Source organism: Populus nigra, chromosome 3, assembly GCF_951802175.1.
Source record: "Populus nigra chromosome 3, ddPopNigr1.1, whole genome shotgun sequence".
NCBI lineage: Eukaryota > Viridiplantae > Streptophyta > Magnoliopsida > Malpighiales > Salicaceae > Populus > Populus nigra.
Window position 1 is genome coordinate 22,905,751 of NC_084854.1, and position 23,239 is coordinate 22,928,989.

Sequence of the window (23,239 nt, forward strand, 5' to 3'; positions counted from 1 at the left end):
CATGCCATTTTCTTTGGGTGTTTTGGCAGTTAACCACCAGTACACAAAGAATAATATATTATTTATGAAGCCAAAGAAATTTAATATTTTGAATTTAAACTTGGAGATAAAGGAATGAGAAAACCAAAATAAAAACCCTATCACTCATGAAATTATTTAAAAAAAAAATGGAGGAGATTTTTTCTATTATAGTTACTAAAAAGAATTATCATACTAGAAAACGATTGAGAGGATAAATAAAATAGAAATTTCAAGATTCTCTATGTTGCATGAAAGAAAGAAAGAATTGTCGTGTTGCTTAGAGAATCTTCTAATATTTGAAAAGCATTACGTTTTAACATAGGTTAGATTTGATTTCAGACATCTCTTTATTTGAAATTTATACAAATAATTATATTTGCTTGAGTTATATTATTTTTTTATTATTATTATTTTAAATGACTAAAAAAATTTGTAGAATAATTTATCAATAATATTCACATCAATAAAATTATAACAGAATCTTCATACGCATGCGCCATCAACTACTAGTTTATAATGGTAATATATTAAATTTCTATGCAAATAGAGTAAATTAGTGTTAAAAAATAATATAAATTATATATTGTGGTTTCACTATAAAATAGCTTATATATTAGATAAATAAATAAATAAAAACTTTATTTCACATTGAAAATATAAGAGGTTTTGTTGTACTTTATAATATAAGAAACACCAAAACAATAGATTTATGTATTTGAGGGAATATATATATATATATATTCAAATTAGATAATTAATTACTTATGCATGACACTTTTTGCCAAGTTATTTCGTTAATTTGATCGAAAAGTTGTTTTTTAAATTCAATAAACATATTGATATGAAGAGTTGTATCTTATAAATATCAATCTGATATTGGCAAAAATCAATTAGAAAATAATATTTTTTTTATCTATTTTTTCTCTACAAACTCTATGTTTACGCTTATCATAAACAAAATAGAAATTCTTAAAAAACTTATAGAAATTATTATTTATAAATTTAAACTTTTATTGTATCTTAAAAGTTTATTGTTTTAACCCTACAGTAAATATAATAGGTATAATTAATACCTTAAAGATGATAATTTTTACGTTTTAAAATATGTTTGAATTCTGTTTGCTATGTCTACTGACATAATACTAAACTAAACTAATAGTTTAAATTTTTAGATTAAAAAAGTTGTTAAACAATTAAAACCAGTAAGTTTTGTATTTCAGGCAATAAACTTTAATTTAGCAATTATTATCTCTTGTTTCAAGGGTTTTGACTTTTAATAAATTCTTGATTGATCTCCCTTATACTTGTTCATGATGATCCATTGTTACTGAACCAATCATAATATGAGCTATCCATAGGTAAAGAACTTGTTGCAGAACTCTGCCTTGGATAATGAGGAGGCAAATCTGAATGCCTCTGTGGACAATTTACAAGATTAACACCATCCTCTCTCACTCTTGCAGCAAGTTCTCTCTCCAAACACTAGAAAATTCAAAACAGACTTATCCTCGACTCGATCCATTAACAGCATGTGATCTTGGAGCTAACCAACCTTACAAGGACTGGCTGTTGTGATGATAGTTGTGATTCCTACATGAATTCATTATTAACAAATGCTCTGTCTGTTCTGTTTTCCTCTGTCTATTCTCTGAACGATGAGCTCAGATTACAGCTTTGATGCTTGAGAACCTTGTACAAATAATGGTTTTCAGCAGACGACACCATCATTCAGAACTACCATAAAATGGTAAGCATTCTTCACTGTCAGAATCACAGTGAACATTCTATTTACTTATACGAACACTTGCTGATTCTTTAAGATTAATCTGGGCATTACAAACACTATATTTGTTTCATTAACCATGTAATCCAATATGTTAAAATAGCGTTTAGAGTATCCAATTTCACCCAGAATAAACAGCTACAAAGGAGATATTAAACATAAAAGAATATAACAGAGTACAAAGTGTCTCTAATTGAGAAAGGAAGGTTCAAAGACCAGAAAGATAATCTTCAAAAAGATGACAGCATTAACGTTGCCCACTGAAAGCTACTGCAGCAAGACTAGCCACGTCCTTAAAAGATCACAGTTATCCTGTCCTCATAATACTCGCTGGAGACAAGGTCGTTTATTTCAGATATATCAATACTTTCCATGAGATTGTCCTTCAACTCGAGGAACTTTAGCCTCAGAGATTAGACACAAGATTTCAGCTTCCCCGACGAGTCTACCACATGCCACACTTCACGAGGTTAGAATTCAACAGAAGGAACTCAGCACACTCTGCAAAGCACATGATGGATTCTTTATTAAAAGCAAACACATTAAACCTGACAATTTCCACTACCTTAAGCCGTTGATGTTCTGGGCGGCTAATAAACTCCATGATGGAGACAAAGCATACAATCCACATTCACTGCCCAAAATCGACAAACATAAAGATAAGGGATGTAATGAAGGAGAAGCTTCTATCAAAGACAGGATATAGTGTAGAGGAGTGTCATCATTATCAAATGTTTTCACCGACATCTGCATCTTATTGCTATAGGTAGTTTCTGGAAATTTAGGACGCTACCGTAAAAAAGTATCAGCCATTTAGGCTTCAATGTGATAGCTGCCATTGAGAAAGACAGCTTGAAAGATCAGAAAGATTACCTTCTAATTAATAATTGAAGGCAAAAAGCCCCCCAACATCTACTGCAGCAAGACGGGGCTGTTGTCTCGTCCCCATAATGCTTATAGGAGACAAGGTTTCTTGTGGATATCCTTAACTCTAGGCATTATAGCCTCAAATTTTCAGCTTCCCCAAACACTGCGAGACTAACATATGTAATACTTCAACACGGGTTCGCGTTGCTTCCCCCAGTGTCAATCGAGGTAGAATATTGTTGATCAAAATATCAGCATGTGGTCGACTAATGTGATCCATGGAATTGCCAATGGGTATGGGAGGTTTCTTTTTGCCAAATCCAAGCAACGGCAACGAAATCAAGTGATCCCATTACCCTCTTTGGATAGTAAATATCTGAGGGTCGAACTGTTCTCTTGTTTTTCAGTATTGCAATTGCAGCCAGCTGCTGCCTTGTTCCTTGGTTCCTTCCTTGCGGTAGATTTTCCAGTGACAGATGCGACCATCTTCGAATTTTTTCTTGTTTTTTGTGGGTGTATTCTTTTTCGCTTTTTAGGATGAATTAGATTGGTTACCCATGTGATGACGAGGGCTGGACTAACTTTTTTAAACCTGAAAAAAAATTAAATACCAGATTAAATCTTGAATAACTTGATGAAATGATAAAAAATTAAAGTAATAACAACAAAAAAAAAATTAAAAAAATATTATCATTAACAAAGTTAGGTTAACATGTAAAATTTATGACTTTGATATGAGATATATCCACGTTACATGTCAATCTTGCGTTCCAGATTATGAGATCAGGATAATTTAATAGAAAAATAAATTGACAAAAAAAATATGAAAAATTAAAAAACATATGTAAATCAATATATTTAATAATATAACACGGGTCATTTACACAGTTGTGTTTGATAAATTTGTTAACTAAAATTAATTTGTAATAGAAATTGACACACATAAGATTTATTGAATAAAATTAAAGGAAAAAAATTACTATGTAAGGTTGAACAAGTTAAAAATATTATAAAAAATAAAAAATTTAATTTTTTAAAATAAATTTAATCTATATGAAATATATATATATAGAAAAGATAAATCATACTAACCTCAACAAAAATTAAACACAACCAATATAATTTAAAAAATAATCATTATTTAAAAAAAGCTAAATAAGTAAAAAACAAATCACAAAGAAAGAGTATTAATTAAAAAATAAACTTAAGAATTATTTAAAAAAAAACATAAAAAAATAATTAAAAAAGTATTAAGAAATGTCAAGCCCACGCCCATGCGCCTAGCCCTGTTATTTTTTGTATTATTTAAAGAGGTAGATGACTAATTTTTTAAAAAAATAATAGGTAGCTGACATGTTACTCGCTGTGGTAAATGACGTGTCGTCTACTAACCCAGATTCTAGTTACTCTTGTGGTGGCCAACAGGATTATGAAATTTTTACTCAAAAAACTCATTTTTCAACTCGTTTCAACCATAAAACACCCTACAAACACCTTTAAAACACCAAGAAACCAACTTATCAAACTAATAAACCCAAAAGAAAGGGACTAGACCACAAAATTGAACCACGGAAAATATTTCATTATCGATCTAGATCTGGTTTTTTAGGCTACATTGAAACTTGATATAACCACCATAAGACTCTCTTCATTTAATGGAACCCGCTGACACCAATTTTATCCTGTCTTTTGGTCGGGAAAGGTGTCAATGATGAGTTTTTTCTCTCTACACTGAAATCCAACGAGCTCTCTCTTTTCTTACAAAAAAAGGACTGGAAAATAAAAAAATAAAGTTTGGTATCGAAATGAAATTTTTAAAAATCAAAAGGACTAGTAACCTAAGAGAAAAAAAAAATAGGAAGGTGAAAATGAACATTTAAGACAAATTTCAAAGTCACCATTTATTTCACCCACTTTTTTTCACTTCAGTTCCCTATCTTTCAATTCAATCATTTCTCCTAAAAAAATATGCAATTAGGTTCTTATTTGAACTCAAAAGAGTTAAATTGTGCAAAGTAAAAGTTTAAGGGTCAAATTAAATTTTTTTAAAAAAATTACCGCTCCAGTCCATAATGATTTGTGAGATAATAAACAGTATTTATGCTAAAAAAAAAATTTGTTTTAGTATATATTAATCAATTAGTGGCGAAACTCGACCATTTTTTAAGGGGGGAGAAACCAAAATTTTTGAAAATTTGTATTGATGCGCGTTTATTATCAGATTGCTGATTTTTCTAAGATTTTGAATTCATACATAAAGATTCTCCTATGAATTTGACTATTAAATTACACAGAAAAATAGAATATAACATAGATTAGTAAAATGATATTTTTTTAGAAAATAAAATCAAAATCTTTTGAGAGTTAAGAACTTCGAATTGGAATTAACAATTTAATGTAATATAGTAATACACTACAAAATATAAGGTATAATGACACAGTTTTGTAATATAGTAACACACTACAAAAAATTGCACAAAAATTAACAAATAAAAGAGAGAGAGTCCCAAATTAGTTCCTTAGCTTAAAAAATAAAAAGATAATTAATTATTTTTATATCTAGAGGATTATTTAATTTGTTTTGAAAAACTAAAAAAAATACTGATTTATAATTTAATCGTTGCAATTTTGTGTTATCAATTGAAGATAGGTTTAAATGAGCTTTCAATTATAACCTCTATCTTAATTGAGTATTCAAAGAATTTTTTGTTTCAACAGGGTCCTTCAAGCACTCCGAAATTTATAGGTAAGGCTAGAAATTGTATAATTTATATTATTTTTTAAGTTTAAGGATTAAAATATATCTTTTACAAAACTTATAGCACACTATTCATGTTTGACACTTTTTTTTATTTTTACTTCTCGTCTTTCAAACCTATTTTTTATAAAAAATCATTAATTGATCTTCAATTAGAATTAAATCACTAAAAAAAAAGCTTGAACATCAAACTGAAAAAATAAAAAATTTTGTAAGGGATGAACAATATACTTCTACACACTAAAATACTCGCGCCTATAAGTTATATCCTTAAAACTTAATAGTACATTGCATAACCACACGTTGTAAAGAAGTTACAGAAATTGTATAAATCGTGAGAGACAAATAATAAGAAATTCCAATTTCATATCACTGCATCTCTCTCTTTCTTTTCTTCTCAATTCTCACTTCATTTTTCTTCTTGAATTTTCATTATTAAGAGAAGTTCTTTTAACAAGTTTTGAGAGTGACTAGCAAAACATTTATTATATATCCACATCTTTCATAAAAGCTTCAATAATTACTCTACATGAAACAGTACTAGTAATAATTAATGTCTAATATATGAGTTTCCAATAAATTGGAAAAGCACCAAAACAACCAAGGGCATCGAATCAGTTCAGTTCAGGCTATACACCAAAGAAGAAAGATTCAACTTGCCTTGTTAATCCACTCCTCCATGTAAGAATTGAAAAATTGGGAGGATTTGTACAGACAATTATAATCCCCTCTTCATCTCACCTTGTGTGTGATAGACCAAGAATCAAGATACAATGATTGGCATTACTTTCCTTGAATATCAATAAAGATATAACAAGACAGCACAAGGAATTAATGCATTTATCTTTTCATAACAAGGAATTGATGCGTTACAACATGTTCTGTACATTTATGGCTTTTTTTCAGGTATTGTGTAATTGGAAGCTTTGTTAGCTTCAGGATCAGAACATGAGGGTGGAAATTTCTACCAAACTTGCTACATAAAAAAAAAATATTTATCTTTGCTTACTGATGCTAAAGATCAACAAGAACTGGTCGTACAGCCCCTTGGATTTCTGTACAGAAGCACCTCAAACAATTCTGTTTTGCACTGGCTTCTGCTTGCTTAAACACTTGCAGTTGGCTCGGTTGTCACTTAGTGTCTGCAAAGGAACATAGATTCGTGAATGACGGATGATATATTAGGAAATAATTCCTTGGTTTTTTGTTTTTCTTCTCCATACCTTGTACTGTTTCTGAAGGTCTTTAATGTACACTACAGCCAAATCTAACATGTCTGCTGTGTTCGTTTGCTGCCAAGAGAAAAATGAACATATAAGATTTCCAAGACAACTTTGAAGCTGAACCGTACATGGAAATATCCTACCTTGTCCATGTTTGGAACAAGCTCTTGTAGTTTCCTCATTCTTTCACTGATCCGAGTTCTTCTCACCTGAAAAATAGTTTATGCCATCTAATTATAACTACGATCACTGATTGAGCAAATGAAGGTGAAGGTGAAGGTGACTGTAAATATGGTGATATGTGATAAGAGGCTCATTATCTGGATACTTAAAAACGGGAAGTGTATGGCATGGGATTTAGATAGATCACATACTCTTTCCGCGATACTTCGAGGATGAGTGGCACAACCACGCTTTGCTCTAATTTTACAAGGAACAGAATCTTGGAAATGGAGAAACTTTTCCATGGCAACCATTTCCATTGCAGTCTTTGGCAAACTCAAGTGGTGGGATAATACATGAGCCCGATTTCCAAGTTCTCCGCTCTAAATTTAAGCAATCACTTGGATTAGAAATTGAGGAATCAACAGTAATGGATAACTTAACACCTAATACACAAATTACCTGAGCATTAGAAAACAAGTTTTCATTTTCTTGCTCTCTTTTCATGCTGCTATAGTTCTCTGACAAATGCAAATCATTCCAAGAACCATACGGAAACCCGTGACTGCTATAAAATCGACCGCCAACACTGACACTTGTGAGTTTTCCACTGTCAGGGCTGCCTGCCTCCATGCTTTCGCTCCCAATTTCAGAAATCTGTGACAGCAAGCCTAAGGAAGAAGGTACTCTTGATGAGAAGCTAAGTTGACTCTGCAATCTCGGACTTGCTTCTCCATTAGTACCATTCAACCCAGAATAGTTTCCCACTCCTTTTATGGTGGGATAGCCAGCAATTTACTGAGAGGTTTTCTATAAATCTTTCTATCATCTACCACAATAATATATATATATATATATATAAACACTCGAATTGCATTCTTGAAGATTCTTCAATCATTTAGGGATAATGGAACCTTTCTGGTCTATAATTCGGAATTAGTAATTCCTAATGCCGAAACACCATACTTGTTCAACAGAAAGGAAAAAAAACACGCACACAACCATTTAGTTGCTTCGATAAAATGTTATCTTTAGATCAACCTTTCTACGAATCTGATGAAACATTTGAGATTATTTCAACTATCTTCAAAACTCAATGACATTTTCTAGCACCTCGGATCAATTTCCCTAATACAAGCATCTTGGACTAAAACACAGATTCTAAATTAATAGCAATTGATGGTTTGATACAAAGACACATACATACACTCTATCTTCGGAGCAAACGAGCTTCTAAAAACAATACGTTGAACACGAGTATCAGAAGCAAACATGGAAATTCATTTCAAGAAATTAACCTCCATAGTAAAAGAAACTCCCAACAATACAAATCTAAACAACCATGTATTACCAAATCGCTCAAAAACACATCATTTAGAAATGAGAATAAAAAAAATACCATTTTGAACAGGAAGGTTCCCAAAAAGTCCAGCGGGAGAGCTATTCTGCCTAGCAGGATTTGAATCAACCTTTTCAACTTGCTCATGATGACCCATTGATATTGAACCAATCAAACCATATGAACTATTCATAGCTGAAGAACTTGTAGCTGAACTTTGCCTTGGATAATGAGGAGGCAAACCTGGATAACTCCGCGGCAAACTTGAATAATTAACAGCTTCCTCTCTCACTCTTGCAGCGGATTTATCCTCAAACTCTTGGAAATTCAGAACAGAATCATTTTCGACTCCATTATCAGTGAAATTTGCAAGAAGTGAACTCGGAGCTGAGCGAAATCTCAACGACCCTGAACTGGAGTTGTGACTACTACTCGAATCCATTAACAAATGCTCTGATTCTCTCTGTTTCTTCTTAACTATTGTGGGCTCAAGTTAACAGATTTGATGCTGAAGAACCATTTACAAGTACCTCAATAGTAACTACTTTATTAAGGCTGGAAGAAAATTCTGGGAATATTTTAGCATCGCTTTCTTGATAAAATTTTCTGTCAGCTTATTTTTTAAGCAGAGTAAAGATAAGATCTTGAAGAGGAAGCAATCAAGAAAAGAAAAGGTTTAAACCTTTTCAAGAGAAGCATTAAAGCTTAATGAGAAGAATGAAAAACCTCTAGAAAAGGTTTTACTGATTGTATGCGTATATTGTCAAGTGAAAAGATTGAAAGTGAGAGAGAGAGAGAGAAGGGAAGGTGAGTTTTTGTGAAGGAAGTGGAGAGGTAGGAACCTCAGATTTGCTTTTCAAAGCACCGAAAGCAAGGAAGATCTTGAGCTTAAAGGGTGAGAGAGAGCGCGGTAATGATGAGAGCAGTGGAGAGAGGAAGACCGAAAAGGAAAAGAGAGAGGCGAAGGTTTATCTTTCTTCTTTGTTGGCCAGAAAAGGTGATGAAGTACGGAAAGCGATCGATCTAATTTATCTACCAAACTTTTGTGTCTTTTCCTCCCTTACCAAAATGCCCTTGTTGTTTTCCAAAATAATATATATATATACATATTTAAAATTGTTTTTTATTAAGATAATGTTATTACCATCATCTCATCCATGAATTAATTTTACTGTTCGAGATTAATTGAAAGACAAGGAAAATCTTCACAGGGAGAGAGAGCGAGAGACGGGGTGGATCGAGTGACGCTGACGGCGTTAATCCTCGAGAATAGTGGAACCGATACCGTGGATAAGGCATATTAAGAAAAAACACAAGGGGCAGGAGACTACAAGATTATTGGCTGATTAAATGCCTCGACGTCACCGTTAGATCCTTTGAGAACAAGATTCATGCCGCATCTGATTCGTGCATTCCGTCTTGTCACTTTCCCTCCGCGCGTAGCTGTGATAACTGTCGCAGGCGCCGCCTTTCCATTTCATCAATTCCACCGCTTCTCTCATTTACAGAACCCGAGAGCCCGTTTCGGCATGTTCTTATATATATATATATTTCTTCCCCTCGAATGCTTTAACTTTTTATCGGTATCGGTATCTAAGCTTGAGAATCTTTGTGTGGGGAGAAATAAATAGGAATAATTCCTGATTCTTTGAAGTAATCAGATCCTCATCTTACCAGGGAATCAGTTGTTTTCATGCATCCCAGAAATAGAAATAGAAAAAAAATAAAAATAAAAGGAGGAAAACAAAGGAGAGGAGAATCTGGGATCGGAGAGAGAGTGCATGATTTATTTATTTATTGTTAGTACTAGTATTAGCTTGTTGTTAATTGCTAGAAACAAGAAGAGATCCCCTTTTAAGCATTGCTTTTGTTTTTTCATTAATGTTTGTTTAATCATTGATTGAATCTAATCTATGTATTTATTGGAACATTAATTAATCAACTCAATGATCCTCTGTTGTCCCTTGTGGTCCTCCTCCTCCTCCTCCTCTCATCGTGCCTGCCATAAAAGGACCCAAAAAGGGGGAAGAAATAAAGTCAACACAAAAATGAGCGAGGGATAAAAGACAATGCTACCACCATATTTAAAGCAAGGTTGTGTGTGTGTGTGTGTGTGTGTGTGTGTGTGTGTGTGTGTGTGTGTGTGTGTGTGTGTGTGTGTGTGTGTGTGTGTGTGTGTGTGTGTGTGTGTGTGTGTGTGTGTGTGTGTGTGTGTGTGTGTGTGTGTGTGTGTGTGTGTGGTGGGTACCAAGTACACGTGAGAGAGCATTTTCTTCGATGCTTACATGAATGAATGAAACAGTGGTCCTGCTAGAGTTAATTTTCCAGGAGTAAATCTTTTTGGAAAGGGCAGGGGAAGAAAGGGGGCTAGGGCAAGGATCTCCTGGGCAAGATGCTAGACATCTCTTCTCATGTTCTTGAGGGGGGGGTGTGGGACTAAAATAACCTAAAATCTAGATAAATTTTATAATGATTCTATTTGACGCAGCAAGAAAATAACAGAGGGATCCTCACGTTCACCCTCAAGAATTCGTCTGGATTCCACCAGAAAATGAGATAAAGTCTCAAAACTGTATTCAAATTTGGAATGTCAAAAGTGCCGTAAAACAAGGCTTACATTGTGTATTTATTCTAATTGTAACATGCATGATTAATTATAGCTATTGAATGCTATTTAAAACTTCAACGTTTAATATTCAGGACCTCTGCACCTATCAATTTGCTCTTCAATCTCCCCTGCCAAGCGTTCTGCATCAGACTCCTCTTCTTTGAAAGAACTCGCCTCTGAGTTATCTTCAGAATAAAGAGCTTCATCTTCATGATACTCATACAAATCGGCAACATTAAAAGTACTTGAAATTCCCATAGATGCAGGCAGGTCAATGATATAGGCATTATCATTGATCTTCCTTAAAATCTTGTAAGGCCCATACTTGCGCGGCTTCAGCTTGCTGTAGGTTCCAACAGGAAATCGCTCCTTTCTGAGAAAAACCATCACATAATCTCCTTCATTGAAAACTTTAGCTCGCCTATGCTTGTCTGCAGCAGCCTTGTACTTAGCATTGGTTTTCTCTAGCTTATCTCGCACTTCTTCTTTAACCTCAATAACATCTTTAGCCATATGTTGAGCACTTATGCTAACTCCATGAGCTTTTGGAAGTTTTACTAAGTCAACGACATGGTTAGGAACTGAAGTATATACCAAAGAGAAAGGAGACTTTCCTGTGGCACTATGAACTGCATTATTGTAAGCAAACTCCACTTGCGGCAAGGCATTATCCCACTTCTTTGACTTATCAGTGCAGACACTTCGAACCATGTTGCCAAGCGTTCTATTAGTCACCTCTGTCTGGCCATCTGTTTGTGGATGTGCTGTACTGCTTCGCTTCAAGGTAGTACCGAAGAGCTTCCATAGAGTAATCCAGAAATGACTCAGAAATTTGGTGTCACGATCAGATGTAATAGTTTTGGGTACACCATGCAAACGCACCACCTCCTTGAAAAATAGTTTGGCTATATGAGTAGCGTCAGAAGTCTTTCGGCAAGCTATAAAATGTGCCATTTTAGAGAACCTGTCGACCACAACAAACACGGAATCAACCCCACTTTGGGTTCGAGGAAGCCCCAACACAAAATCCATGGACAAGTCTTGCCAAATATCGCTAGGAACCGGTAAAGGCATATAAAATCCAGTATTTTGAGATTGTCCCTTCGACACCTGACAAACATAACAGTTTCTCACAATTTTTCCAACATCTTTCTTCAACTGAGGCCAAAAATAACGTTCCTCAACTCCTGCAATGGTCTTGTCTCTTCCCAGGTGCCCGCTTAAACCACCCCCATGAATATCTCGAATAAGCTTCTCTCGTAAGGATGAGCTGGGGATGCATAACCTGTTGCCTTTAAACAAATATCCTTCTCTCAAGTGGTAGTCTAAAATAGGTTGACTTTGAACACACTTCACCCAAATGTCTTTGAAACTGAAATCAGCTTCGTATAACTCCTTCAGAAATTCGAATCCCACAATCTCTTGTGCTAAAGTAATCAACAAATTTGCTCTCCGACTTAAAGCATCAGCAACACGATTGAGAGATCCAGATTTATGCTTAATCACAAAAGGAAACTTCTGAAGAAAAGTGGCCCACCTGACATGCATCTTACTGACACTCTTCTGGCTGTTGATAAATTTTAAGGCTTCATGATCAGTGTAGAGAACAAATTCTCGTTGCACCAAATAATGCTCCCATTGCTTCAAGGCACGAACAACTGCATAAAATTCTTGATCATAAGTACTCCATTTTTGACGGGCTTCACTTAATTTTTCACTGAAAAATGCTACTGGTCTTTTTTCTTGAGACAACACAGCTCCCACCCCCAATCCACTTGCATCACATTCGACTTCGAATATCTTTTCGAAGTTAGGAAGGGCCAAAACTGGTGCCGTGCTAAGCTTCTCTTTAATCAGTGCAAAACTTTGATCTTGTGCTTCACCCCAACGAAACTTTCCTTGCTTGAGACATTCGGTCATAGGGGCTGCAAGGGTACTAAAATTTCGTACAAAACGCCTGTAAAAAGTAGCAAGACCATGGAAACTACGTAACTCACTTACAGTCTTTGGAGTTGGCCATTCTCTGATTGCCCGTACTTTGTCCTGATCCACATGAATTCCATCTTCACTAACAATATACCCCAAAAATAGCAGTTTGTTTGTAAGGAAAGTGCACTTCTTCAAATTAATATAAAGCTTATTCTCTTCCAAAACATCCAGAACCTGTCTTAATTGCACCAAATGTTCTTCTTTGCTTTTACTGAAAATAAGGATATCATCAAAATATACAACTACAAATGACCCAGTAAAAGGACGCAAAACCTGGTTCATGAGTCGCATGAAAGTGCTTGGTGCATTTGATAATCCGAATGGCATCACCAACCATTCATAAAGACCCTCCTTGCTCTTAAATGCAGTCTTCCATTCATCCCCCGGTTTAATTCGAATCTGGTGATAGCCACTACGCAAATCAATCTTCGAAAACACCTTGGAACCCTCAAGGACATCCAACATATCCTCCAACCGCGGAATTGGAAATCTGTATTTGATAGTGATTTTATTAATAGCTCTACTATCAACACACATTCGCCAGGTGTTATCCTTCTTTGGCACTAGCAAGACAGGAACTGCACAAGGACTCATGCTCTCACGAATAAATCCTTGTTTCAGCAGCTCTTCAATCTTCTCCTTCAAAATCACATTTTCCTTCGGGCTCATCCGGTAATGGGGAAGATTAGGTAGGCTTGCTCCAGGGACTAGATCAATCTGATGTTGGATATCTCGCATAGGAGGAAGTTGTGCTGGTAACTCTTCAGAAATCAAATCTTCATACTCGCTCAAAATTGCTTGCACCTCGTCTGGAATGTGACTCGAAACAGCATCTGTCACCATAAGCCCCTTAAGAACAATTGGATACATAAATCCAACTTCTTTAATACTGTCTTCAAACTTGCGACTACTCCTGGAGATAGCTAGAAAATTTGAACTCCCAGCTTGCGGTTTTTCTAACTTTCCAGATGGGTCAACAGGAGCAAGTGCAATTTTACGAGAACCCCACTCAAAGATAAACACATTATCACGCCCTTTGTGGGTAGCATTAACATCAAACTGCCAAGGCCTTCCTAGTAATACATGACTGGCATCCATTTCAATAACATCACACCAAATTTCATGTTTGTAATGCTTACCAATAGAAAGAGGAACCCTGCATGCTTCTGTCACCTTTACTGATGGTCCTCTCTTCACCCACCCTAGCATATAAGGATTTTTATGCTTCTCTGTTGGGAGTTTTAAATGATCAACCAGCTTTTGTGACACAAAATTCTCACAGCTGCCACCATCTATAATCAGTGTGCACACCTTGTTGTCAACAGAACACAAGGAACGAAATATGTGATTCCTCTGCCCTTCTTGTTTAGGTGAAAGGAGAGCTCGTTGTAGCACCATGTTGAGCACTTTGTCTTCTTCCAGAGCAGTACGGGTCATCATCAAATTTACAACCTCATTATTATCTTCATATGCAAACTCAGCCCCATCATAATCATCATCATAATTTTCACTATTATCATCAGCTTCGTCGATTTCTTCTACAAGGTTTGCTTGCTTCCGCTTCGGGCAAGTATTTGATCGGTGGCCAGGCTGGAAACACCTGTAGCAAACATCACCAGTTGCTCTAGTGTATGGGCCATGGTTTGGTCTCTGATTTCGACTCTGATTGATGTCATTGTTCTGGCTGCTCTCTCTTCTGTAATTCTGCCCTTTATAATTATTTCTTTGCATCGGCTGGATCTCTTTCTTCTCCCTGTTAGGAACATAAGGATCTGCTGCCTTCCTCGGGTAATTATTGTTGTTGCCATAGTTTGTTTTCTTTCCCTTCAGTTCACGTTCCTTCAGTTCTTCCTCTAAATGTTGCGCCTTCATAGCCATATTTTGAGCCTCATGGACGTCCCAGAAAACTTGTAACCCGATTCGCTCCTGGATTGATGTCGTCAATCCATTGACATATCTTGATACCGTCTGCCCCTGAGTCTCATTCAACGAATTCCTCTCTGTCAACCGTAGAAATTCATCAGTATAATCTTCTACGGTTCTGCTTCCCTGGACACAATTATGATAGAGGCGATATAGATGTTGCTCATAATCTACTGGAAGAAAACGGTCCATCATCAATTGTCTCATCCTACGCCATGTCCTGACCGGTTGTTTGGCCTGCCTTTGTCGTGTCTTCTGCAAATTATCCCACCATACAGCCGCACTCCCTTTCAAACGAAATGCTGCTATCTTAGTCATCCTCTCCTCTGGTATTGACATAATCTCAAAAAATCTCTCTACCTCCACAAGCCAATCTAAAAATCCTTCAATGGATAGATGACCATTAAAATAAGGGATGTCGGCCTTCATCCGATAATCCTCAATGGGTTGTCGATTATGTAGATTGGCACCAAATGCGTTCCTGGGACGTTCTATCTCCTCCTCAGAATCCGATTCAATCTCCTCCCGTTGACGACGACCTTCGCGGTTGCCTCTGCCACCACCACGTTGGTTATCTTGTTCATTGTTGTCGTTGATGTTTCCCATGTTGAGCAGCAGTTGTCGAATCTCTTCAACGCTTGTAGCAAGCGTGTCAAACTCTCTCCTGGAAACTGGTTCCCCACCAGGAAGGGGTAGATCATTGTTTGGGTCATTCGCCATCGAGCCAAGGCAAACCTGCTCTGATACCAATTGACGCAGCAAGAAAATAACAGAGGGATCCTCACGTTCACCCTCAAGAATTCGTCTGGATTCCACCAGAAAATGAGATAAAGTCTCAAAACTGTATTCAAATTTGGAATGTCAAAAGTGCCGTAAAACAAGGCTTACATTGTGTATTTATTCTAATTGTAACATGCATGATTAATTATAGCTATTGAATGCTATTTAAAACTTCAACGTTTAATATTCAGGACCTCTGCACCTATCAATTTGCTCTTCAATCTCCCCTGCCAAGCGTTCTGCATCACTATTAGTTACTTCTTAGAATTTATATGTTGTTGAAAAATTCCGAGGAGAAATATTTTTATTATTTTTTATAGATCATGAATACAAATTTTTATATTTTCATTGTATTTATTTATTTCTTAAGTAACTACTTATATGTCACAGATTACTCCCTTTAACGCCATAAATTTTTTTTATTATTTTTAAGGATCTAAGTATTTTTACCTGAAACATTAAATAAATTCCAATTGTTCTTGAGAGGGGGAGGAGAGTTGGATGTGAGGACTAATAACCTGTTTATTTTTATATTTTAAAAGTGTTTTTGAAAGAATTTAAAAACTTTTATTTTTTTATTTTAAATTAATTTATTTTTATATTTACATATCATTTTGATATTCAATTTTTATACGAGCTCATGCTAAAATTATCATTTGTGATAGGCTCGGGCTTGATTAACATATTTCCTATACATCTTTCTTGTTGCTGATTCCCAGTTTATATCTCAAGCAGCATGTCAAAGACATAGCTTTGAACAATTTTAAGCCTGCGTTTTGGATTTTAGGTGCCCCCTTCGAAGGAGAACATGCCCAATATTATATGGTCGGTTACATGTCTTCCATCGCGGCAACCTTAGCTTTGCTAGGAATTGATATCACGACTGAAGATTCCAAGTATTAGAGACAGATTAATTATTAATTAACATATCCTCGAAGGCATTTGCATTTAGTGAAATGCTTTGTCCTTTTGCAATTTTTTCATCAAGATTTTTTTTTCATGGGGTATTGAATTTTATATTTTATTTTTATGAAGTTATATAGGGTTTATTACTTGGTTTTGACAAGTAAAATTTGGTTTTTTTTTTGTTTTTTTTAATTTTATTTGTTAATATTAGGTTGATTGAAAATTTAATTTTAATTTTAATTTATTTATTTTTCATAAATTATCATAATTTTACAATTTAAATAACAAGTTTGGCTGATTTCTCGTGACATATCTGAAGTGGTTCGCAAGTGGCGGTGATAACAAAGACGTCGGGTTCAGACTCCGGGCGGACAACGGCTTCTTTTACTCGACAGGCAACTTCTCGCCTGTTTTTTATAAAGGCAGATTACAAGTTACTTGCTTCTTATCAAAAGCAAGCAGAAAAATAATAATAAAAAAGGACCTAGGGGTGTAGGCTTATCTCTAGCCCATGCGACTGGGCTTTTTTAAACAGGTCCAACGTAGATCTTTCAAGTCAATATTGCAGTAAATCAATTTTAGTGCGTCTCTGACAGTTTGTGCTACAATACCTCCAGTGGACTACTTCACCAAAGAGTTCATCATCACCGTGTGGGACAATCAGAAGCTTGAATTAACCTTCATTCCGTCTCCAGCATCTTTTGCCTTCATTAATGGTATCGAAATCGTTTCCATGCCAGACAGCTTCTATGCTCGTGGCGATGATAATCCACTGACCTATGTGGGCACCGATAACCTCTTCTCTCTGTATAACACAACTGCGCTTGAGACAGTTTATCGACTGAATGTTGGGGGGCAAGATATCAGCAGCATAGAAGATACGGGCATGTACAGGACATGGCATGAAGATTCATATCAACACTTAAATTTACCCTTATATTTTTGTTGTATTTATAATTATAATGTAATGCTTTTTGCCTCTCTTTTTTGCCTTCCGTTATAATGTAATGCTTTTAGCTTCCTAATGTGGCATTCTCAACTTCAACTTTGGAATAAGGGATTTTTCAATGAAATCATCAATTCCATCATATTTTTGCTTTAATGGGCTGCTCGTTGTAAGGATTAACCTATTAGATTTCTCCACATACGTAAAATATAACAGAAATAATAAATTTTAAAATTTTAAAAATTTTCAAAAATCTTATTAAATAGATTTAAAGTTGTTTAGAATTTATAGAAAATCACCTTAAGATTAAATATTCTTCTTAGTTTTGAATAATTGCTTCAAGTCAAAGTTGTCGCAAATTACAAACTCTCCAAGTATTTGACCTCTAATAATAATTCATATTAATCACCAATGAGAAATCTCACACACCTTTTTATAAGAGAGAGAGATTGCTATATTTTTTAGTGTTATGTCTTTTATTATATGTTTAGGTGTTTCAATACTGTATTTGTTATATTATCTTATATAAAAAAATAAGAGATATAACATTTTATTTATAAAAATTTCTAAAAACTCTATAAAAGATAAAATATCAATTTGCTCTTTAAATAATATCACATATAATTTTCTATGCAAAACATTTTTGTTCCACAAACTTCAGATTTATTTATCAAACACTAGATTCATTAATAAGAAACATTAGATTCATTAATCAGATGTAAATTAATATTAAATATATATATTTTTATTAATAATAATATATTTTACATAAGTAAAATTATTGCTACATGTAACAACAGATTACCTGCATGACATATTCATAAACATAATCTCCACTAGCTATCCCTGTAAGCCATTCAATAAACCTAACGCAATAACTTCCTGCAAAACAATGCCAATTGCCAGCTTCACCATAAAACGCAACTGGATTTTTTTTCTACCTTTTGCCTCTTGACATGAACGTGTTAGCTGTAAACTTGCACTCCAACATACCAGCGTGTGAATACCATCCTTTTATTTTCTCCTTTTTTTCCCTTTAAGTTGATAATCTCGTGTTTCATCTAGATTTGCTATAGACATTTGACTACTGATAAATGTAATCAAGTTTTCCAAGTCGGGCAGTTTCAAATATCTGCATGTCTATCGTGCAAAAGAACCACCGCAGGTCACGACGGACAGATATCATCACATTCAAAGAGAAAAGGTTGCCTGGAATAATCTGTCTAACAAGACATCCAGTCCTCTCCAGAGCTTGGAGGGGACATCAAATACAATTGGAATATTACATTAGACATACAGAATACATCCAAAGAACAGTACACAGATTTCAGAAGCAAAGCAAGCTTCAGCATCAGTCGCAACTGGAAACAAGAACTTTATCAGGGGTCTTCCTCTCTTCAATGCAATTTGATGCAGTCAAGATTCTCAGACACAGTTCTCATCCTAGGACGCAATTCAGGATCCAGTTCAGTGCAATTGAGTGCGATATGAAACACTGCAACAACATGTCTCTCTGCGTGAACCTCACTTAATAGTGCAGGGTCTATAATCTCAGACAAGGGGCGCTCCTCTCGAAACATGTTCCTCACAAGGCTATCTAGTCCCTTACCATCATTTTCTGGTCTTGCATCTGGTAACCGACCAGTTAAAAGCTCCATCAGTACAATTCCAAAAGAGTACACATCGCATTTCTGAGTGAACTTGTGGCCAGAGACTCGAGCTTCTGGTGCCAAGTAAACGTTAGAGGGAGCTGAAATTTTCAAGCCCGTTGCAGAGGAAATGGTTTGGTTCAAATACTGCTTTTTTGATGCTGAAGTAGTGAATTTTGAGCCACTCGATACAAGACGAGCAAGCCCAAAACTGGAGATGTAAGGCTGGAGTTCATCGTCCAGCAGAATTTTTGTAGATTTTAAGTTGCCATGAACATGCTTTCGAGGGCTGTGCTCATGTATGTACATTAAACCCCTAGCCGTTCCTTGAGCAATTTTCAACCTAGCCGCCCATGATAGCACTGGCAAAGTATTAGAAGGTCCTCCTGCAAAAATTTTAACACCATATGGAGATTCATTACATTGATAATTGAAACCTTCAGGGGCTGTCTTTAACACCATATGGAGATTCATTAACATCGCTAATTGAAAACCTCAGAGCCTGTCATACAGGTTATGAGTGAAATAATAGCAACAAATGATCGTTGCAAGCACGATAATACCAGTGCTGCAATGCATATTCTCTTTTATATTTTAAGATGCAAAAAGGAACTTAACATGCATGTGTCAAGAGTATCAGTTAACATGAGAAGATTATTCGGTGTACTGAGAAAAATCAGATAACTTACACGCCACACACCAATATATAAAAGAACAAAGTTCCATATTTTAGAGTCAAATAGCACCTATGATGCATGATGAATCACAGTAATACAAACAAAAAGCCTGCCCAGTGGTCCATGATTTGGATACATGTCACAGAGAAATATCAATAGTGAGAAAGATATCGACCTCAGCATTCACCCTCGAGGGCTGTTAAAAAACGTTAGATCTTGTATTTATAGACACCAGCTATGGTAGATTGAGAGGACCACACAACAGTGAGCATAAGCAAGCGTGGTAGATTGAGAGGGCCACAGCATCAAGAATACGTCCTGAAGCCAATTACCATTTATGGGAAATCAAGTGAGACAAATACTTTGAATATTTGAAGGGTAGAAAACGACGAGAATGATGCCCCAGGTGCATCAGAGCAGGAGTTATTACCGCTTCAAAGAAGAGGAAGGCATTGCAAACTTGAAATATTCCAAAGTTGCCAGTGCTAACTGCTAGGATAATTCCAACGTACATACCTGAGTATATTCTTGTGGTTGAAACATATTCAAAACTGGGAATGTGACATCAACACGTTCCACAACTGGAACATAACATCAAATTGCCCCCAAAAATAAACACTAAGTATTTCAATTTCTAATATTTAGGGTCAAGCATTGCCGCAGGTCCTTTTCAGTTGCCAACGAATTTGACCCATTGTTGAATATGTGCTCTTCTTAAAGCACCCATCAACCATCTCTTAAAACCGAGGAAAACAACATTTGACACAATTTACTAGCTTCAACAGGCTTCACTATTCCAATCTCACCACCCAACTTAAAAGACTAAGAAAAACATTTTGTTCATGGAGATCTACGACCCTGAAGTGTGTACGCAGAGTAATGATATCCAGATATAGCATTAAAAATCGAATGCAAAATCAATATCTCGAGAAGTTACAGCAGATAAAAGCATAAAACATCTCACAGATGCAATTAACAGTTTGAATTTTCGCATTTTAAAGCATAGTTATCAAATCAAGCTTCGAGGTTTGGTTGTTAAAATGAAACGATATCATTTTAAATAAAAATTAAAAGAAAAATCATTGGAGTTGACCGAGCTAGGTCTCTCACCCTGGTATGACCGAGCATACCTCCAAACTGGTTCAAAATAAAAACCGGTTAGAGCTAGGCCCAGGGTCAGGTCATCTTGGGTTTGTTAACTATGTTTTAAAGTTTTGTCGTCTATGGTTGATCAACTAAGCGCTCCTCATACATGATCTGAATTCACTTGTTTTGTTCGGGAAAAAAGCATTAGACAACAAGGCCAAGGATCAACATCACATGAAATTTAAGACTCGTGATATTTTTGGATAGAAAGGTTCCATCTTTGGACTCCACACTTCATTGTAAGGCAATCAAGACATTATTTATCGGGTTTTTTTTTTAACCAACGACGTTATTTATCATGGAATATATTGTTAGTGGAAACTTGAAGTATATTGTAAAGTTAAAATGAGTAGTAGCAAATCTAATAAATGCTCCTAGAATATTGTGTGACCAAAAACAGCAACATTTGACTTGCAAGTATGAAGGGGACCGATGTTAAATTCGATGCAGAAAGACATGAACATGGCTAAGAGAATTAGAGAAATGTTACCATGCAGGGCAGAGTATAAACTTCCATTGCGGATAAAATCAGAGACCAACAACTTCTCATCATGCGCAAAGTAATAAGCTCTCAGCCTTGCAATATTAGGATGATGGACCCTCCCAATTGCTTCAATCTCGGATTCAAATTCCTTCAGCTTCCACGTGGCATCATCTTCACTCAGCCTCCTCACAGCAACAACCATAGGCACCACCGTACCAGACCCACGACCACCCACGACCACCTTGTACACGATCCCACTCCTACTTTTCCCCACCACAGAAGCAGATGCCCTCAACAAATCCTCTAATTCCAAATTAAACCCTTCATCGATCACCAGAAATTTACCATCCTGCCCCTCCTCTTTAAAAGTAACCTCATTATTGTCGCTCTTGTCTATCTTTTCTTTTCCCACTTTACCCTCGTTAGCCCCCCATTTCTTTCGATACAGCCACGCTGATACCGAAACAACACCGATCACCACCGAAACGCCCGAAATTAAGGGAACTGCTATCGACTCTGTTTTGATTTTCACGTTCTCAACACTCCCAGGGATAAAAAAAGGATTTGGGCCTTTTGGGTTCTCAGGATTATCACTAATCGTGATATTAACAGCTTCAGGACATGGAGTTTGTAAAGGAAAACCACAAAGACTTGGGTTTCCAGCAAATGCAGTTGGCCCCTGGTTCACTAATGACCCAACTAAAGGCACTTTGCCACTAAGATTATTGTGTCTTAAATCTAAACTCAACATTACTGGAAAAAACCCATAAGACCCTGGAATCTCCCCAGAAAACGAATTGTAAGACAAATTTAAAGTCCCAGTTAAGCTTTTTAGCTTGATCAAAGATGCAGGGAGAGACCCGTTAAGACAATTGGAAGATAAATCCAAGTGGGTTAAGGCTTGCAAAGATTCAATCTTGGCAGGAATTGGACCCGACAGAGAATTGTGAGACAAATCAAGAAAGCGGAGAGTTGATGCATTGAAGAGGTGTAGAGGTATGAGTTTAGACAAGTTGTTGCGAGAGAGAGTGAGTCGAGTTAGTGAGTCGAGAAGGCCAAGTTCAGAAGGAATGTAGCCAGTGAGGTTTTTGTTAGGGAGCGAAAGAGAGGTGACTCTGTGGTTAATGCAAGTGATACCATGCCAGTGACACGGGGTTGGGTCAGTTTCGGTCCAGGAAGCTAGAGTGTCGGTTGGATCAGTTGTGATTGCGGCTTTGAGGGCTAGGAGAGCTAGACCATCAGTGTTAAGAGACAAGGAGAGAAATCGAAGGTTGGTGAAGGTGATTGTAACGAGAAAGGCTGTGACTTTGAAAGGGATTAGTGACATTTTCATTTTTTGCTGTTTTAGTTCTGAGTTTTAACCATTTAGGAGAGTGAGAGATCGGAGAGGATATTTTGCAACGAGGAGTTGCTGAAGAGAAATAGTGGTTAAGTGTGGGGAGAAGAAGAAGAGGAGAAGGTTTTTGGATTTGAAAGTTTTGAACTTGAAATTGAGTTTCGAGTTGGGAAAATCGAGGTTGGCAAGCACCGAGCAACATGGGAAAGTGGTTAAGTGTTTTTATTTTTAGAAATACATTCAATTGAAATGCTATTTTATTATTTTTAAAATTTTATTTTTATAATATAAAAAAATAATATTTTTTAAAAAATACTTTTAAAATATAAAAACAAACATTAAATATAAATGTTCAAGTTTATGATGCGCTTCTCTGCTACTTTCTACCCACAGCCTTTTTATTTATTTAATTAATTACTTATATATTTTTTAAATAATTAATTAATTACTTTTAAGATAGTTTATTTTATTATGGCAGTAATTGCTTTTAAGAAAAATTTAATTATAAATATTTTAAAAATATATTTTAAAAAAAATTATTTTTAACGCCAGTATATTAAAATGATTTAAAAAATATCAAAAAATAATAATTTATAACAAAAACAAAATATCTCAAAATTTTATAAAACACAGATTTTACGT

The 23,239-nt window shown here is 35.5% G+C and overlaps 2 protein-coding genes across 10 annotated transcripts; both read right to left on the reverse strand.

The window, feature by feature from the left end:
- Positions 1–1,832: 1,832 nt before the first annotated feature.
- Positions 1,833–9,149, reverse strand: LOC133688467 (transcription factor bHLH130-like). Of its 7 annotated transcripts, none has more exons than XR_009841154.1 (9): positions 8,214–9,149; positions 7,277–7,584; positions 7,027–7,197; positions 6,796–6,861; positions 6,653–6,721; positions 6,439–6,571; positions 2,678–3,263; positions 2,370–2,438; positions 1,833–2,249 (listed from the first exon to the last, which is right to left on the reverse strand). XR_009841154.1 is itself a non-coding variant. In XM_062107956.1 (6 exons), the coding sequence occupies exons 1-6, from the start codon at positions 8,593–8,595 to the stop codon at positions 6,500–6,502; spliced, it is 1,068 nt and encodes a 355-aa protein (XP_061963940.1). In that variant the 5' UTR covers positions 8,596–9,149; the 3' UTR covers positions 6,256–6,499. The 7 variants fall into 7 exon arrangements, 2 of the variants coding, with proteins under 2 accessions (XP_061963940.1, XP_061963942.1); XR_009841153.1 differs by having other exon boundaries at positions 1,833–2,264; XR_009841152.1 differs by having other exon boundaries at positions 1,833–2,305.
- Positions 9,150–18,451: 9,302 nt separating this feature from the next.
- LOC133688720 (receptor protein kinase-like protein ZAR1) lies at positions 18,452–22,792 on the reverse strand. 3 transcript variants are annotated; one of them, XM_062108303.1, is made up of 4 exons: positions 21,268–22,792; positions 20,062–20,147; positions 19,807–19,949; positions 19,222–19,340 (listed from the first exon to the last, which is right to left on the reverse strand). In XM_062108303.1, the coding sequence occupies exons 1-3, from the start codon at positions 22,592–22,594 to the stop codon at positions 19,854–19,856; spliced, it is 1,509 nt and encodes a 502-aa protein (XP_061964287.1). In that variant the 5' UTR covers positions 22,595–22,792; the 3' UTR covers positions 19,222–19,340; positions 19,807–19,853. The 3 variants fall into 3 exon arrangements, with proteins under 3 accessions (XP_061964285.1, XP_061964287.1, XP_061964286.1); XM_062108301.1 differs by lacking the exons at positions 19,807–19,949; positions 20,062–20,147 and having other exon boundaries at positions 18,452–19,340; XM_062108302.1 differs by lacking the exon at positions 19,222–19,340 and having other exon boundaries at positions 19,839–20,147.
- Positions 22,793–23,239: the final 447 nt, after the last annotated feature.